Raw genomic sequence first — 16,546 nt, forward strand, 5'->3', positions numbered from 1 at the left:
GACCGCAGAATCCACCGTGCGAAAGCGGCGCCTGTAGACGCGCGTGTGCTCTTTATTTTGACCGCCTCGTCTCGAGGCGCGCAACGGACCGCGCGGATCTTCAACCGCACTCGATCGCCATTTTTCCAGGCAAAACCCCAAGAGCCGGACCGGCAGCACTCGACGTTCGTCGACGCGCGCGCACCGTCGACAACGATGAAGGCGGCGTCGCAAAAGGAGGGCTTCACGCCCCTGCAAAAGGCCAAGTCCATGGGCGCGCCGCCGCTGCCGCCGAGCGGGAGCGCGCCGACCATCGAGGAGATGCTCGAGTGGACGAACCTGCGCGAGCTGCCCAAGGCCGTGGACCTCCAGCCGCTCTACGACCTCGTGGACATGCGCGAGGAGATTTATATCAGCCGGCTCCGCGAGGCCGTAGGCATCAAGGGCGTGTCCGCGTGGGTCGACCACCGGCCGAAGATCGTCGAGATGATCGAGTGGACCAAGGCCTGGGCGGAGAAGCTCGGCTGCAGCGAGGCGCGCCTCGTCGAGAACCCGAAGAAGGGCGAGGACGACACGCTGCCGCCGATGCTGCTCGTGACCTTCGACTGCGAGACCCAAATCCCGAACGAGCAGGCGCGCGCCGGCGTCGAGCGCCGAAGGCGGGCGCCCTACTTATAACCCTCAAAGGCGGGCGCCCCACGCTCGCCGGCGTCGAGCGCATAAAAGGCGGTCGCCCCACGCGCCCCCCTCGCAGGTCCGCACGGTCTGCGCCTACGGCCATCTCGACGTGCAGCCCGCGAAGAAGGCCGACGGCTGGGACACGGAGCCCTTCGAGCTCACGGAGACGGACGACGGCCGGCTCTGCGGCCGCGGCGCGTCCGACGACAAGGGCCCGGCGCTGTCCTGGCTCTGGGCCGTCGAGGCGCACCGGAAGCTGGGCCTCAAGCTGCCCGTGCGCCTGAAGCTGCTCTACGAGGGCATGGAGGAGTACGGCTCCGTGGGCATCCCCGAGTTCATCGCCTCCGAGGCGCGGCCGCCGGCGAAGCGCGTCGACGCCAAAAAGCAGGAGGTCACGCTCGACTTCAAGGACGCGGGCTGGCTCGCCGACGTGGACCACTTCGTCGTGTCGGACAACCAGTGGCTGTCGAAGACGACGCCCTGTCTCACCTACGGGTTGCGTGGCATGGCCTACTTCGAGTGCGTCGTCGAGGGCGGCAAGTCCGACCTCCACTCGGGCGTCTACGGCGGCTCCGTGCACGAGCCGCTCAACGATCTGATCCACCTGCTGGGCACGCTGCGCGCGCCGCCCAAGGCCGGCGGCCTCCACCACGAGCGCATCCGCGTGCCCGGGCTGCTGGACGCCGTGCCGCCGGTGACGGACGAGGAGCGCGCGACGTACAAGGATTTGGACTTCGACGTGGACACGTACCACCGCGAGGACGTGTCGCCGGGCTGCGCGCTCGAGGGGGCGACGAAGGAGCAGGTGCTCATGGCCCGCTGGCGCTTCCCGACGCTGTCGATCCACGGCGTCGAGGGCGCCTTCGCGGACCCCGGCGCGAAGACGGTGCTGCCGCGGCGCGTCGCGGGCAAGTTCTCCATCCGCCTGGTGCCCGACATGGACCCGGAGTCGACGGGCCGACTCGTCAAGGCCCACCTCGAGGACCAGTGGCAAAACGTCGTCGGGTCCAAGTACCCCCTGAAGGTCGAGATGATCCACGGCGGGCCGGCCTGGGTCTCGAAGACGGAGAACCCGAACTACGTCGCCGCGGCGCGCGCGGTCGAGCGCGTCTTCGGCAAGAAGCCGGACCTGACGCGCGAGGGCGGCTCCATCCCCATCGCCAACTGGCTCGAGTCCGCGACGAAGATCAACGTCGTCTTGCTGCCGACGTCCGCGTCCAACGACGGCGCGCACGCGCAGAACGAGAAGTGGGACCGGACGAACCTGCGCAACGCGCCGAAGATCCTCGCGACCTACCTCCACGAGATCGCCAAGCTCGTCGGCCCGCGGCCCGCGCTCTGCAAGTGCGACCCGCCGACGGAGGAGGAGCTCAGGACGCCGGGCGCCTTCGCCTTCGCCAAGGGGTTCCGCTGCCGGTGCGAGATCTAGGTCGGGACCTGCGCGGCCTCTCCCCTCGGTAATCGCCCCCCTCGGTCGTCATCGCCGCCGTTACGCGTCACACCGAGCCGCGGGCCGGTCAGTCGACGTAGAGGTTCCAGACGAAGATGACGCCGTCCTCGCCGACGGTGACGAGCTGCTTGTCGTCCGGGGAGAACTTGAGGTCGCGGATGGCGCCGCTGTGGCCGACGACGCTCGCGAGGAGCTTGTGGCCCGGCGCGGTCTCGTACAACTTCAGGAGCTTCTTCGTGCCGCCCGTGGCGACGACGAGCCCGGAGTTGGAGACGGCGACGCAGGACGCCTCGTCGGACTGGTCGTCGCTGAGGTCCACGGCCTCGAGGAAGTTCTGGTCGCGGAGGTCCCAGCGCGTGAGCCGCTTCTCCTGCCCGACCGTGAAGACGTTCGTCTGGTCCTTCGATAGCGCGATGGAGTTGATGCCGCCCATGCGCTGCGTGTGGGACGTCATGCGCTTCTCGTTGCGCAGCTCCCAGCAGAGGAAGCTCCGGTCCCGCGAGCAGCTGAGCGCGTGGAGGTCGTCCTCGTACAAAGCCAAGCCCGTGACCATGGACCGGTGCTCCTTGAGGTGGGACACGAGCTCGCGGCTCCGCAGCTCCCAGACGCGCACGTCGCCCTCGCCGCCGCCCGTCATGATGAAGCGCTGGTTGTTCGCGAGGACTAAAGCGGAGACGCCGCCGCGGTGCGCGTGGTCGATGAGCCAGAGCGGCGTCGACGTGTCCGACTCGTGCGCGCGGATCTTGCCGTCGGACCAGCCCGAGATGAGGAAGTCGAGGGTGTAGACGACGCAGGTCGGCTCGCCGGCGTCGCGGACGTGCACGTGGGCCGACGCCTTGTAGTCGTTCGCGTCCCAGATGCGGAGCGTGTCGTCGAGCGACGCCGTCGCGAACTTGTCGCTCGAGTCGGCGCTGTAGGCGACGGCGACGACGGGCCGCGCGTGGTTCTCGCAGACGAGCAGGGCCTTGCCCAGGTCGCCCCGGAGCCGGTAGATGGCGCCCGACGCGACGCCCGCGATGAGCTCGCCGCGGTCCGGCGAGAACGAGAGCGCGACGACGGCGCCGGGCAGCTGGACCTGGGCGACGTCGTGCAGCTTCGCGTCGAAGGCCGTCACCGTGCCGTCGCCGCCGCCCGTGACGAGGCCGCCGTCGGGCTTGGCCAGCAGCGACTCGACGCCGCTCCGGCTCGCGAAGACCGTCGTCCCGGACGCGGACCGCTTCCGCACGTTCACCAACGTAAAATCGCCGGACGTCGTGCCGCAGTAGATGGTCTCCCGGTCCTCGCTGAACTCGACCCAGGTCATCTCGCGCACCGTGCAGCCCCGGCCGTCCGTGGACACGCGCTCCGACGACAGCTCGCCGCTGTAGGGGTTCAACGACCAGAGGCTGAGCTTCTTGCCGCCCGCCGTGCAGAAGAGGTAGTCCTGCGTGTCCCGCCGCTTCACGTCCTTGACGAAGCCGCCCCAGGCGACGCAGACCGTCGGCGACGGCTCCGCGGACACCATCGTCACGATGCAGCCGTTCGCCATGTCCCAGACGAGGAGCTTGCCGTCGTCGACGTTGCCTACCGTGCAGAGCAGGAGCTCGTCGTGGGAGAACGCCAAAGCGCTCACGGCGTGGTCGTGCTCGCTCAGCCGGAACAGCAGGCTCTTGCGCTCGTAGTCCCATACGATCGCGTCCGCGTTCTCGCCGCGCTGCCCCGACGCGACGAGCGCGCCCTTGGCGCTCATGGCCACGCAGGTGATGCTGTCGTCGTGGCCCCGGAGGAAGGCCTGCGCGTGCGGGTCCTCGAAGTCGCAGACGACGATGGACGCCCCGGCGGCGTAGAGGTACTCGCGCCCATTCGGGTGGTAGTGGAGGCCGCCCCGCAGGGCGCTGAGCCCGATGGCGTGCTCCAACTCGATGGGCAGGTCCTCCGCCGGCATGGCGGCGGCGACGCGCACGCGACGCGAGCCGCGACCGTCGAGACCGCGGCGACGGCGCGCGCGGGCAGCGCCAAACTCGTCCAACCGACTGCGCGTGTGTTGATACTGAGGCCAAGGTGATTTTTCAGGTATCCATCTGAAGCAGCCCCGACACGAGGATAGTCGGTACTTCTCGAGGACGCCCCGCTCTGCGGGGCTGGGCTCGCGCTTCTTAGCTTAGGCCCGGGCGCCGGTCGCGCTGCGTCCGCGCCGGCGGGCCGCGTCCCCGACCCCGCCGTCGCGCCATGTTCCGCAGCTCGGGCGTCTTCGACAGCCCCGAGCAGCTGTGCTACCAGAGCCGCATGCAGTACGTCAAGGGCCACGTCGAGACCTACGACCCGGAGTGGTCGCTGGCGGGCATGACGAAGCGCGAGAACGCCGCGCCGCGGAAGCACGTCTGGACGCTGGAGAAGCCCGAGCACATGCGGCCCCGGAACCCGACGCTCCGGTCGCCGACGGTGAAGCGGCGGCCGAGCTCCGCGCCCGCGGCCCGGCGGAAGAACGGGGGCCAGGTGCCCATCCAGAGCTACAAATCGCTGCTCCAGCATTCCCGGGACCGGCGCGACGACGCCACCGGGAAGCTCGCCGGCGTGGGCGACGTCGTCGACGCCGCGCTCATCCGCGGCGTGCAGGAGCGGAAGCACATGCGCGCGGGCCGCGAGGGCCCGGGCCGCGACACGATCCAGCGCAACTTCGCGCAGGCGCTGCTCGGCAACGACCCCAAGGGCCGGCGCATGCCCGTGCGCGCGGACCGGCGGCTCGAGTTCATGCGGTCCGTCGGCGAACGGAAGCGGGACCTCGCCGCCAAGGTGCTGGCCAAGGAGAAGAAGCGCCGCGAGAAGATCGACGCGCTGAAGAAGAAGATCCCCGTGCTGAAGCTTGTCTACCAGGCGGGCTGCTGGTTCTGGGTCGACCAGAACACGGGCGAGGCCACGGCCGCGCAGGCGCCGGACGAGAACGAGACCAGCGCCGTCGGCGTCGAGGCGCGCGCCGTGCTCCAGGCGCGGCCGAGCCGGTGCCCGGCCGCCGACCGCGTCAAGGAGCGCCGCATGTCCAACCACCGCTGGAAGCTCGGCATCGACAGCGACGACGACGAGTCGCTCGACAGCGTCGACCGCACGGGCACGGGCGCCCAGTTCTACGACTCGTCGGAGTTCAACGACTTCATGAACATCCTGGACAGCGACGCCGTCAAGCGCCGCCCCTACTCCGCGCCCGTCTCGCGACGCTGGTGATGTTCGCGACGCGCGCCCGCGAAGGGCGCGCGCCGTAAATAACCTGTGTGGCTCCACCTGCGAGCGAGGTTGGTCGGCCCGAGCTGGAGCGCGCTGTCGCTCGTGCGCTCGCGAGTGTTGGCGCCGTCGGAACGAGGCTCCAAGCGGCGCGCGGGCGAGCCGAGACTTCAACGGCAACCTTCTCGGCGTTATGATATATTATATGCGCCAGCGCCCCACTGAAAAGCTCTCCCGCCGCCGAGTCCGCCGCCCCAGCGCTCTTCGGGGTTCTTTCAGCGGCCGTCGCGCGGCGCGCCGTCGGGTGGCCTCGGTCCGTCCGCGCGCGCGCGGCGCCGTCGCGCGGTGAAGCTCGCGCCATGTCGCGGCGCACGAAGTGCGATCCGGAGAAAGAGACGAGCCAGCTGATGTACGAGGCGCGCATGCAGTACGTGACGGGCCACGTCGACGCGTCCGTGTCGACGCAGGACACGTCGATCTGGACGATCCAGATCCCGGAGCACCTCAAGCCGCGGCAGAAGGTGCGCATGGGCCCCCCGCTCGGCGCCCTCAAGGCCCCCGGCGGCCGGCGGCCGCGGACCGCGCCCGAGGGCTCCGGCGGCGGCTCCGGCGGCGGCCGGGGAAGCAACGGGCGGGGCACGCACTTCGGGAGCATCGTCCAGCAGGCCATGTTCGTCAGCGAGGAGCAGCGGAGCGCCAACGCGCTGGCGAAGAGCCTCCGCGCGTCCGGGGGCACGATCCAGTTGAACTTCGCGTCGCGCGTGCTGCCCCTGGAGCGGCGCCTCGAGATGAAGCGCGCGGAGAACAAGATGAAGATGATGGCGGAGATCGCCAAGCAGAAGCGGCGGTCCACCTTCAGCCAGCGCGAAGGCTGCGCGCTCCACTCGTGGAAGCTCACGTACCAGGCCGGCTGCTGGTTCTGGGTCGACCAGGTCACGGGCGCGGCGACGGCCGCGCCGCCGCCGAGCGACCAGGGCTCGGCCCAGGCGACGCTCGCGACGTCGTCCTGGGGGCGGAGCTCCCTCGACTCCGAGTCGGGCGCGGCGACGGGCACGGTCGCCGAGGGCGCCGACGAGTCGGACAGCGACGCGGAGAGCGACTGCGACGACGTCGGCCCCAAGGAGTCGCTCCCGCCCTGCGGCACGGGCCACGTCGTCTACGACTCGACGGAGTTCAACGACTTCATGAGGCTCCTCGACAAGGAGACGGGCGGCAAGAAGGGCCGGAAGGAGATCCGCCCCATGACCGCGCCGGCCCAGATCAAGCAGGCCCAGCAGGGCTACTCGTCCCGAAATCGCGGGCCGCTGACGCTCTAGGGATACGGGGGTGTAAATTCGCAGCTTTGTTTGGGGATCGCACGTGTGGGGGAGACACTCGTTCTCCTGGCAGGAGTCCCGTCGTCGATTCGCCAGTCGATTCGCCACAAGGTGCTTGCGAGCGGGTCGCGCGCGCTGCTTTGCTCCTACGCCCCGTAGCCGCCGCGCCCCGGAGCCCTTGGTGAAACCGCCTCGACGACATGCAGGCGCTCCCGCCCGCGGAAACAGTGGGCGATCCGAGCAATTCTCGGTCCGTTGAGAATCCGTTAGACAGCACAAATTCTATCACATTCATATTCATTTTTTACTATAACAATTTTATATCAATTGCCAAAACCGCAACTTCAACTTAACTTCACCTCGCGGCCGAGTTCTATGACATCATATGCGGTCCGTTGAGAATCCGTTATAAGCATTTGTTAAATTGAAGTTGACTTGAAGTGTGATGTGAGGTTGAATTGAATGTGAGTTGAGGTTGACTTGAAGTGTGATGTGAGGTTTAATTGAATGTGAATTGAAGTTGACTTCTGTGATGTGAGGTTGATATACTAGTAGTAATATGACTGTGATAGAAATAGTATAGATATATCAACCTTGTTAATGGTAAACTTATCAAAAACAAGAAAAAGAAAAGTGTTGAAACGAAAATTGAAATATCAAAAAGGAGGTGTAATAAGAGTGGAGTAATCTGACCGCGGTACCACATTTGCGTCATTTGCGTGTCACATTTCGTAAACATGCGGTGCTTTCGGACTGGCGTGTAGGCACCGGCCCTCCTCATGCCCGCATATTGGGCAGGCGTTTCCGGTTACCTGAACACCTCGGCTCTCGGCTGCGTGATCCTCCCGATCTCCGACCTGATCCGCGTGCGCCGACGGCCGCCCACGGGCCGCCGTCCTAGTCCCACGTTAAAGCACCCATAATAATAATAATAATAATATCCAGCCTGATACTTGCAGGTGCCCAGCCCCCCCAAAAAAAAAAAAAAAAAAAAAAAAAAAAAATACTACCCCAAGCGGGCTCCCATCGTACCCCACTCCATACGCCCGCATGCGGCGGGGGAGCAGATGACCCAATTCCCCCAGCGTCATCCCCTAGGATACCAATCCCCCGTATCCTCCTCCTCCTTAATCCAAGTACTAACGCCAGTGCTATGGTTCGCCTCATCTGTGGGGGAGTGCAGTCCATTCTAAGCCTGGCTTGTATGCATCAGACCCATGAAGTCGTTTCACTCTTGCTGTCGAAGGGTGCGCGGGACTCGAAGCTGGAGGAACACGACTGCTTTCTCGCTGCTATGAATCGCGGACATGACCTCCAGAGATCGCTACCCTTGAATTCTGCTCCAGCTATCATCCACCTTCTCCACAAGGCAGGTTTTAGATCTTGGTATCGGACAAATGACCAGGGTGGCCTTTTACATTTTGCTATGAGCGATTACGCCAAGGGCGAACAGATTCTGAGTATTCAATTGATTGTCGCGTTCATCGCGAAGCACCAGCCGGAAGTTGCGACGCTTTCAGACCGCCGTGGTCACATGCCACTATCATTGCTCATTGGGTGTATGTATGATGTGGAGGATGGCTGGGATGAACAGGATACTGCGGAAGCATGCGAAAGGATCAAAATGGCGAAGGACCTTTCCGCGTGTGAGCGCGAACAGCGCGAAATTCAATCCTACTTCGAGAACGGCTAGACCACTCGCCCTCCGTGTTCGAGGCCACTCGATAGTTAATTCCCGACCAAAAATCTCACCCGTGGACTCATTTGTTAATACTCGTAGAACGACAGCCGGTCGGCGAACACGTCGAGGCCCAGGCTCAGGTTCTCCGGCGACACCTGGAGCTTGTCCCGGCAGAAGTCGAACAAGAGGAGCTGCACCGTGATGATGACCGCGAAGAGCAGGCACCGCTGGGCCGCGCCCGCGAAGAGCCGGGGCACGGCCGCGAGGCCCGGCCCCGCGGCCTCGGCCTCGCCCTCGGCGCCCGTGATCGCCGCGAGCGCCTTCGTCCAGTCGCTGCCGTGCTTGCCCGTGGCCAGCTCCGTCACGACGGCGTCGGCGGGCGTCGACAGCAGCGCGCCGGCGGCGCCCGCGAGCGCGCCGCAGAAGATCGTCACGCCGAGCGACGCCAGGGGCCTTTCGCGCGCCGCGGGCAGCAGCTGGAAGAGCGCCTGCTGCGCCGACGAGTAGACCAGGAGCTTCGCCGTCGTGAAGGGCAGCTCCCGCGCCAGCAAGGGGTAGAACCCGTCCCAGAGCTTCGCGGGCCGCAGCTCGTCGCCGTCGGTCGCGATGGCCAGCAGGGACGACCGGAGCGACGGCGGCGACGGCTCCTCGCTGAGCATGAGGCGCACCTTCGCCGCCTCGAGGGGCGCGACGAGCGCCGCGGCGACGAGCACGGCGCCGAAGCTCGACGCGAGGCTCAGCTCGAGCTCGTGCGCCGTCGCGAACCCGGGGTCGGCGAAGAACGCGTTCGACAGCTTCGGCAGCGCGCGCTGCAATAATTCGTAGACCCCGAAGGACGACGTGCCCAGGGCCGCGCCCGCCGCCGCCGTCGCCTCGACGCCGAGCCAGGGCGACGCCGCGCCGTGCGCCGCGTCGTCGTCCCGCGCTCCGCCCGACGCGGCCGCCTGCGCGCGCGTCTTCGAGAGCTCGAGCGGGTTGAGCACGGCGCGCGTCGTCGCCGTGCAGATGGCGCCCGCGAGCGCCAACCTTACGAGCTGGCCGCCGCGCAGCTCCACGGGCCGCCGCACGGGCGTCATGTCGGACCGCATGGATCGGCTCGCGCCCTCGATGCGCCCGAACGCCGCCGCGGGGAACTTGTGCGTCGCCCCGTCCCAGACGGGCACGAGGCCGACGCCCAACAGCGCCGTCAGCGACGAACTCGCGGCGTCGCGCGGCGCCCAGCGCGCGGCCGTCGGCGGCGGCACGTTGCGCCGCGCCGCGTACTCGAGCCGCGCGACTGCGACCGCGGGCCGCGACACCCGGACGCCCTCGACGTCGGAGAAGACGGCGCCCAGGGACTGGGCCCGCGTGTAGCCGTAGGTCGGCGCGCCTCTGGCTTGGACGTCGACGCCGACGAGCGCGTACTCCAAGATCGCCTCCGCCGTCGCGACGGTGCCGCACGCGGAATTGTCCGCAGGGGGAGCGACGTCGAGGACGACGGTCAGGTCGTTCTCCGGGCCCGACGGCACGTAGCCCACGCCGCCGTCAACGAGCTCGACGCCCCGGAGGCGGCCCTTGTCGTCGACGACGGCCCGCGCGCGCGCGGGCCGCGACCGCGCGTCGTCGCCCGGCGGCGCGGACACGGTCACGTCCGGCGGCGCCCCGTAGCCGCAGCCGGCCTCCGTCACAATAAAGCCGAGGATTCTGCCCGTGGGCGCGAAGCGCGGCGCGCCGAGCCGCGCGGCCTTGCCGCCCGCCGCGGGCGCGGGCAGCCGCGCCGACAACCGCGCGAGCGCGGCCGCGTCGCTCACGGCGTAGGACCCGCCGTCGACGACGTCCACGGCGGCCACCGTCGCGTTCTCGTAGCGCGCCGCGAGGGACGCGATGGCCTCGCTGGGCTGCAGCGGCGGGTCGAGGAGGCTGAAGAGCAGGCTCAGCTGGCGCTGCGCGTCCGGCAGCAACCCGTAGCGGCTCTTGAGCAGGGACAGGAGCTGGCGCACGCCGAGCTGGGGCGTGGCGCTGTAGTCGCCCGCCGCCGTCGTGGACTTCTCCGCGTAGACGCAGAGGCCCCGCTCGACGGACGCCGCGTAGTTGGCGAACTGCGTCGCGCGCTTCCGCCGCACCTTCTGCTCGTCCCAGGCGATGGGGATCTCCGCGGAGCCGGCGCGCCAGAAGGCGCGGCTCCCCTCGTCGTAGCTCAGCAGGAAGCGGCTCAGGTAGTTGACGAAGGGGCCGGGGAACGCCTTGCGCACGCGCGCCGCGTTGCACGCGGCGTCGCGCTTCTCGCCCTGCTTCCAGACGAGCGCCGGGTTCTCGACGACGTCCTCGACGGCCGGCGTGGTCGCGGCGCCGGCGAGGTCCGGCGTCACGAGCGCGCCCACGGCCGCGGCGCCCGCCGCCGTGCGCCGGCTCGCGGCGCCGGGCTGGCGCGCGTCGAGGGCCCGCAGCAGGCCCGCGGTGCGCGCGCGCACGGTCCTAGGAGCGCGGCACTGCAGCGAATTGGTGACGGATGCGACGACCGCGAGGGCCGCGCAGAGCCGCCGCATCGGCGCGGAGCACCGACGCTTCAAAGTGGTAGCTGCTCCTGACGCAGAGGGACGAGCGTGCTTGCGCCTCAATTTCGCTTCACCTTCCAGGCCGAGGAAAAGATGCACATGTTTACCCATCTAAGCGCGATGGCAGCTCGAGATCTGCCATGAACGCAGCCCAATTATTCCTCGCCGCGGCCTTTGCTGCCGTCGCCGCGGACGAGGAGCGCGGCGGGCACGGCGTGCTGGCGCGGTGCCGCATGCGCGCCAAGGCGAGCGACGTGGACCTCTTCCTCGGCACGGGCGGCGAGGGCCACATGCATCCCGGCGCGACGCTGCCCTTTGGGATGGTGCAGATGGCGCCGTCGAACGGCGTGCAGAACCGGTGGACGCACTGCAGCGGCTACCACTACGACTCGACGAAGCTGCAGGGCCTGACGCACACGGCGCTCAGCGGCACGGGCCTCGGCGACTTCGGCGATCTGCTGTTGGTGCCGGTCTGCGGCTCCAACGAGAAGCCCTGGCCGTTGGACCACGACAAGGAGTGCGCGGCGCCCGGCCTCTACGCGGCGTCGACGGCCACGGGCTGCGGCGTCGAGGCGACGGCGACGCTGCGAAGCGGCTCGACGCGCGTCGCGTGCCCGCGGCGGCGCCGCTGCGGCGCGAAGCTCGACCTCGACTGGGGCCAGAACGCGCGGACGACGGCCGCGGACCTGCGCGAGGCGAACGGCCTGCTCGTGGGCTCGCGGACGTCCGCGGGCTTCGGGCGGCGCGGCCGCGGCGGCGCGGCGCGCGCGGTGCGGACGACGTACTTCGCTTGCGAGCACGACGGCGCGTCCGTCGACATCAGCGGCCGCACGGCCCTCATCTTGGCGGGCCACTCGGAGATTTACGTGCGCTGCGCGTTGTCGCTCACGTCCGTCGAGGGCGCGACGCGGAACTTGGCCGCGGAGGCGGCGCCGGGCGCCTCGCCGGAGCGACGCTTCGCGGCCACGCTCCGACGGGCCGAGGCCGCCTGGGCCGCGGAGCTCGATCGGTTCCACATCGCCGCCGTCGACGCGCCGGGGACGACGCTGGACCGTGCGTTTCTCCCGCGCCTGCTCCGCTCGACGCTCTACCACGCGCTCTTGGCGCCGAACGTCGTCAGCGACGCGGACGGCCTCGCGCCCGCGGCCTTCGCGGCGCCGCCCTACTACCGCCGCACCTACTCGACGCTGAGCACCTGGGACACGTTCCGCGCCGCCGCGCCCTGGTTGGCGTTCTTCGCGCCGCTCGTCGCCGGCGACGTCGCGAATTCCATGGTCCGCTGGAGCGAGATGCACGAGGGGCGCCTGCCCAAGTGGCTCCTGGGCGCCGCGGAGACGGACACGATGATCGGCTACCACGGCGTCGCCATCGTGGCCGACGCGTTCCTCAAGGGGCTGGACGTCGGCGGCGCCGCCGCCGCGGCGAGGGCGGTGGAAAGAACGGTTTCGGACGAGGCGCGCGCGGAGCCCGCGGCCGCCGCGCACGCGAGGAACGAGCGGCTCCGCTCGGACGTCCCGGAAGCCGTCAGCACGGGCCTCGAGGTCGCCGTCGACGACGCCTGCGCCGCGCGGCTGCTGGCGAGGGCCGGCGACCGGCCGCGCGCCGCGGAGCTCCGGCGCCGATCGCGCGCGTTCGAGCTTTATTTTGACCCCAAGGTCGGGTACTTCGCCGGCGATTCCACCGGCGAAGATTTCGACGCCCGGGAGATCCACTACGCGCACCGGCCGCGCGCGCACGACTTCACCGAGGGCTCGCCGCTCCAGTACTTTTTCGCGCCCGCGCTCGTCGACGTCCCGGGGCTCGCGAGGCTGCTCCACCCGGCGAAGAAGCGCAGCGCCGACCTCCTCGCCGCGCGCCTCGACGAGCTCTTCGCGCCGGGCGCGGGCGTCGACGACGCCGCCGCGCGCGACGTCACGGGCTGCGTCACGGGGTCCCAGTACTGCCACGGCAACGAGGTCGTGCACCACGCGCCCTTTATCTACAACGCCCTCGGGCGGCCCTGGCGGACCCAGGAGATCGTCGACGACGTCCTCGTCGGCGAGCGGTTGTACGGCCTCGGGCCGGGCGGCCTCCCCGGCAACGACGACGTCGGCCAAATTTCCGCGTGGCTGCTCTTCAACGCGCTGGGCCTGTACCCGCGGGACCCCTGCGGCGGCGCCTACGAGCTGGGCCGGCCCCTCGTCGCGGCGGCGAACGTGTCCTTCGGCGGCGGCCGATTCCTGGAGATCCGCGCCCACGGCCAGGCGCCCGCGGCGCGCTACGTCGCCGAGGCGAGGCTCGACGGCGCGCGGGTTCGCGGCTCGACGGTGAAGCACGCGGACCTTGTCGGCGGCCGGACGACGCGCCACGTCCTCGAGTTCTTCATGGCCACGGAGCGCGCGCCCGATTAAGGTTACCAGTCGTGGCGCTCCTCGAAGCTCGTCTTCCGCCGCGGCTCCGGCGCCGCGGGGCCGCGCGGCGCCGCGCGCGGCGCGTCGGCCTCGTCGTCGGCGTCGGCGCGGCGCCCCGCGAGCGCGGACGTCGGCACGCCGAGGGTCCAGGACCGGTCGCAGCCCGGGCTCGACGACGGCGGCCGGCAGGACCCGGGCCCGGCGACGCTGTCGCCCGCGACGCCTAGGACGAGCGCGAGGGGCGTGCCGTCGGCCGCGACGTGGAGCTGGGGCCGCTGGGGCCGCTTGAACGTGTGGCGCGCGCCGTCGAAGGTGGTGAAGTTGTTGCCGTAGGCGTTGGTCTCGCTCAGCGTCCACGTCGCGCCGCCGTCGTCGCTCCACGCGTGGCCGCCGAGGTCCTCGCGCGTCCGGCCGTCGCTGTGGTGGAAGAGGACGTGGTAGACGCCGTCGGGCGCGCGCCAGAGGAAGGGGTCCTCGCAGGCGAAGTACTGGTGGCTGCCGCAGGGGATGCCGGGGGCCTTGTTCCACCGGTCGCGCGACGCGGGCGCGAAGGGCCCGCGCCAGGACGGCGCCCTGGCGAAGGCGATGGCCCGGCCGCGGAAGGGGCCGTGGATGATCTTGTAGGCGGCGAGCGCCTCGCCCGTGTCCGGGTCTATGGCCATGGCCGGGTTCGCGAAGTCGCAGTTCTCGTGGCCCTCGGCGCACGCGAGGGTCGTCGCGTTCCAGGGGCCGCGCGGCCCGTCGGCGACGAGCACGCGCGTGCCCAGGTTCGGCCGCTTCTCGCGCGGCGGCGCGCCCGGCTCGCCCGCGGCCGCGGGCCGGCCCTCGCGCGACACCGGCGCCGCGTCGCGCGGCCGGCGCCGCGCGCCCCGGCCCGCGAGCCGCCGCCGCTCGGGCGTCGTCACGCCGCCGCCGCAGGTGCGCTTCGCCTCGACGCGGTAGCCGCCGATGTGCAGGAGGATCCAGGGGCTCTTCGCCGTGCCCGGGATCATCATCTGCGGTCGGGGGGGGGGGTGAGACGCGCGCGCGCGCGCGGGAACGAAGGACGCGGGGGGCACGCGCGGCGTTATGTCCAAAGGGCGGCACTAGGACCTCGGCCGCCGCGTAGGGGCCGAGCGGGCCGTCGCCGCTCCGCGCGGCGACGACCATGCTGTTCGACCGCCACGTCGCCAGGCCGCAGCCCGCGGCCATCTCGCTCACGAAGATCCAGTGGGCGCCGTCGTGGGCGACGACGCTCGCGCCCCAGGACGACGCCGCGCCGAAGCGGCTCGCCGGCGGCCAGAGCGGCCGGCCGCCGTCGACGAGGTCCAGGGCACCGCAGTCCGGGCCGCGCCAGCCGTCCTTGCAGCGGCAGGCGCCGGCCACAAGGGCGCCGTTGGCAGAGCACGAGGAGGCGCCGGCCGCGCCGCGCGCCGCGAGCGCAAGCAGCCAGATCAGCATCGGGAAGGCTGCCCTCGCTCCCTCATTGCATGCGCAAGCCCGGCGTTGTTCAACATAAACACTTTTTGTTCAACCCGAGGTTCAATGTTCGAGCGACTATATATACGATCGGAAAAACGGGCCCCCTACCAGGGGCTGAGCCCCCCGAGGCCGCCGTAGAAGGGCGACTCGCAGGGGTCGTCGGGCTCGTCGGAGTCGGAGCCCGCGTCGTTGTCCAGGGGCTGTCCGCCGCGACGCGAGTCCGCGTCGTCGAAGTTCGGCGGCGGGCTCCGGGACCGGTCGGAGACGCGCGAGCTCGACCGCTGGAGGGGCGCGATGGTGTGGCGGGATGAGGATTTCGTCGGCCGCAGGTGCGCCGCGCCCGGCGCGTCGTGGCGCGCGCGCGCCGCGCGCCGCTCCTCGGCCGTGTCCGTCGCGCGCCGCGGCACGCGCGGCTGGGGCGCGCTGTGCAGCGGCGCGGGGCTCGCGAGGGGCGGCGACATCGCGGGCGGCGGCGGCGCGGCCGGCGGCGCCGTGCCGACGTCGCGCTTCGCCGGGGGCGCGATCGCGTCGGAGCCCTGGACCATGAACGAGTCGCTCCGCTGGTGCTGCGCGCCGCGGAGCCGGCTCGCCTCGCGGTCCCGCAGGGACCGCGCCAGGGGCTGGGGCGCCCGGTCCGGCCCGCGCTTCGCGCCGTAGGAGCTCAGCGGCCGCTCGACGACGGCGATGCCCGCGACGAGCGGCCGGGGGGCCTCGCGCGGTGGCGGCGCGCGCCGCGGCTGCGCCGCCGCGTCGCCGCCCCGGTGCGGCGGCGCCAGGGTCGCCTCGCGCGTGTGGGGCCGCCGGTGCGGGTCCCCGCCGGCGTTGCCCCAGTGCGCGGCGTCGCTCACGAGCCAGCTCGGGCTGCCCCGGCGGCCCGCGCGCGCGGACTGGCGCCGGTCGTAGCGCGCCTCGGCGACGGACCGCCCGACGGCGCTGATCTGCGGGAAGGCCACCGCGGGGTTCGCCTTGTGGCGGAACTTGGCCTCGTGGCTGTGCGGCACCCGAGGGACCCGGCTCACGCTGATCATCGTCGACCGCGCCTCGGGGCGAGAAGCGCGGATGCGCGGGACCGGCCGCGCCCCGGGGCGGCGGCGGCCCCGGCGCGCGAACGGCGCGCGTCGGCGGCAGCCCCGCGTCACCCGGGGGTGGAGCAAAGCATCCCGAGGCAGATCATGCCTTAAGCTTGCCAGCCGCTAGAATCAACCGCCTTGCAATATTCAATGAGTCAAGGTTGCCGGGCTTGCTCTGCCGCCGATCGCGAACGCCGCCGGCACTCGGGCACGCGCGCGAGCTTGAGCCGTGTTAGGGGCTTGCGGGGACTATTTGGGGGGGCGGTGGCTTGGTTTTCCGCGGCGCCTAGGCCGAGGCCGCGACGGCCTCGTCGGCGGGCGCCGCGCTCGCTTCCGCGTCGACCATGTCGACGTCGCCCGCGGGCGCCGCGGGCGCCGCGGGTTCCGCGGGCGGCGGCTCGTCGACGGCCATGGACGCGGCCGGCGCGGCGTCCGCGGCGTCGGCGGCGGCGGCCGGCGGCGCGTCCGCGGCCGGCGGCGGCGCCGCGGCGGCGTCCGCGGGCGCCGCGGGCGCGTCCGGCGCCGCGTCGGCGGGCGCGTCGGCGGGCGGCTCGGCCGCCGCCGCCGGCGCCTCGTCGCGCGTCGGCTCGGGCGCCGCGGCGGCGTCGGCCGGGGGCGCGGCGGCCGCGGCGTCGGCGGCGGCCGCGGGCTCCGCGGGCGCGGGCGCCGCGTCCGGCGCGGCCGCGGGCGGCGCCTCGACCTTGACGGCCGCGGGCGCCGCCGCGGGCGCCGGCGCCGCGGGCGCGGGCGCCTCGGCGCCCGGCGGCGGCTTCCCGGGCGCGGGCGGCGCCG

General features: G+C 70.9%; 6 protein-coding genes across 6 annotated transcripts; 2 read left to right on the forward strand and 4 right to left on the reverse strand.

The window, feature by feature from the left end:
* Positions 1-300: 300 nt before the first annotated feature.
* On the forward strand, positions 301-2,086 carry AURANDRAFT_29643 (hypothetical protein; the record flags this gene model as incomplete). Its single annotated transcript, XM_009040828.1, has 3 exons — positions 301-573; positions 734-1,027; positions 1,067-2,086. The coding sequence occupies 3 exons, from the start codon at positions 301-303 to the stop codon at positions 2,084-2,086; spliced, it is 1,587 nt and encodes a 528-aa protein (XP_009039076.1).
* An 88-nt stretch (positions 2,087-2,174) lies between these two features.
* On the reverse strand, positions 2,175-4,031 carry AURANDRAFT_29688 (hypothetical protein; the record flags this gene model as incomplete). Its single annotated transcript, XM_009040941.1, has 1 exon — positions 2,175-4,031. One exon carries the CDS (start codon positions 4,029-4,031, stop codon positions 2,175-2,177), a length of 1,857 nt encoding a protein of 618 aa, XP_009039189.1.
* Positions 4,032-5,661: 1,630 nt separating this feature from the next.
* Positions 5,662-6,618, forward strand: AURANDRAFT_65811 (hypothetical protein; the record flags this gene model as incomplete). The annotated part of the gene is made up of 1 exon (XM_009040829.1): positions 5,662-6,618. One exon carries the CDS (start codon positions 5,662-5,664, stop codon positions 6,616-6,618), a length of 957 nt encoding a protein of 318 aa, XP_009039077.1.
* Positions 6,619-8,385: 1,767 nt separating this feature from the next.
* Positions 8,386-10,824, reverse strand: AURANDRAFT_65812 (hypothetical protein; the record flags this gene model as incomplete). The annotated part of the gene is made up of 1 exon (XM_009040940.1): positions 8,386-10,824. One exon carries the CDS (start codon positions 10,822-10,824, stop codon positions 8,386-8,388), a length of 2,439 nt encoding a protein of 812 aa, XP_009039188.1.
* Positions 10,825-13,225: 2,401 nt separating this feature from the next.
* On the reverse strand, positions 13,226-14,663 carry AURANDRAFT_65813 (hypothetical protein; the record flags this gene model as incomplete). The annotated part of the gene is made up of 2 exons (XM_009040939.1): positions 13,226-14,218; positions 14,316-14,663. The coding sequence occupies 2 exons, from the start codon at positions 14,661-14,663 to the stop codon at positions 13,226-13,228; spliced, it is 1,341 nt and encodes a 446-aa protein (XP_009039187.1).
* Positions 14,664-14,788: 125 nt separating this feature from the next.
* AURANDRAFT_65814 (hypothetical protein) lies at positions 14,789-15,712 on the reverse strand (the record flags this gene model as incomplete). The annotated part of the gene is made up of 1 exon (XM_009040938.1): positions 14,789-15,712. One exon carries the CDS (start codon positions 15,710-15,712, stop codon positions 14,789-14,791), a length of 924 nt encoding a protein of 307 aa, XP_009039186.1.
* Positions 15,713-16,546: the final 834 nt, after the last annotated feature.

Source organism: Aureococcus anophagefferens, assembly GCF_000186865.1.
Source record: "Aureococcus anophagefferens unplaced genomic scaffold AURANscaffold_17, whole genome shotgun sequence".
Taxonomy (NCBI): domain Eukaryota; class Pelagophyceae; order Pelagomonadales; family Pelagomonadaceae; genus Aureococcus; species Aureococcus anophagefferens.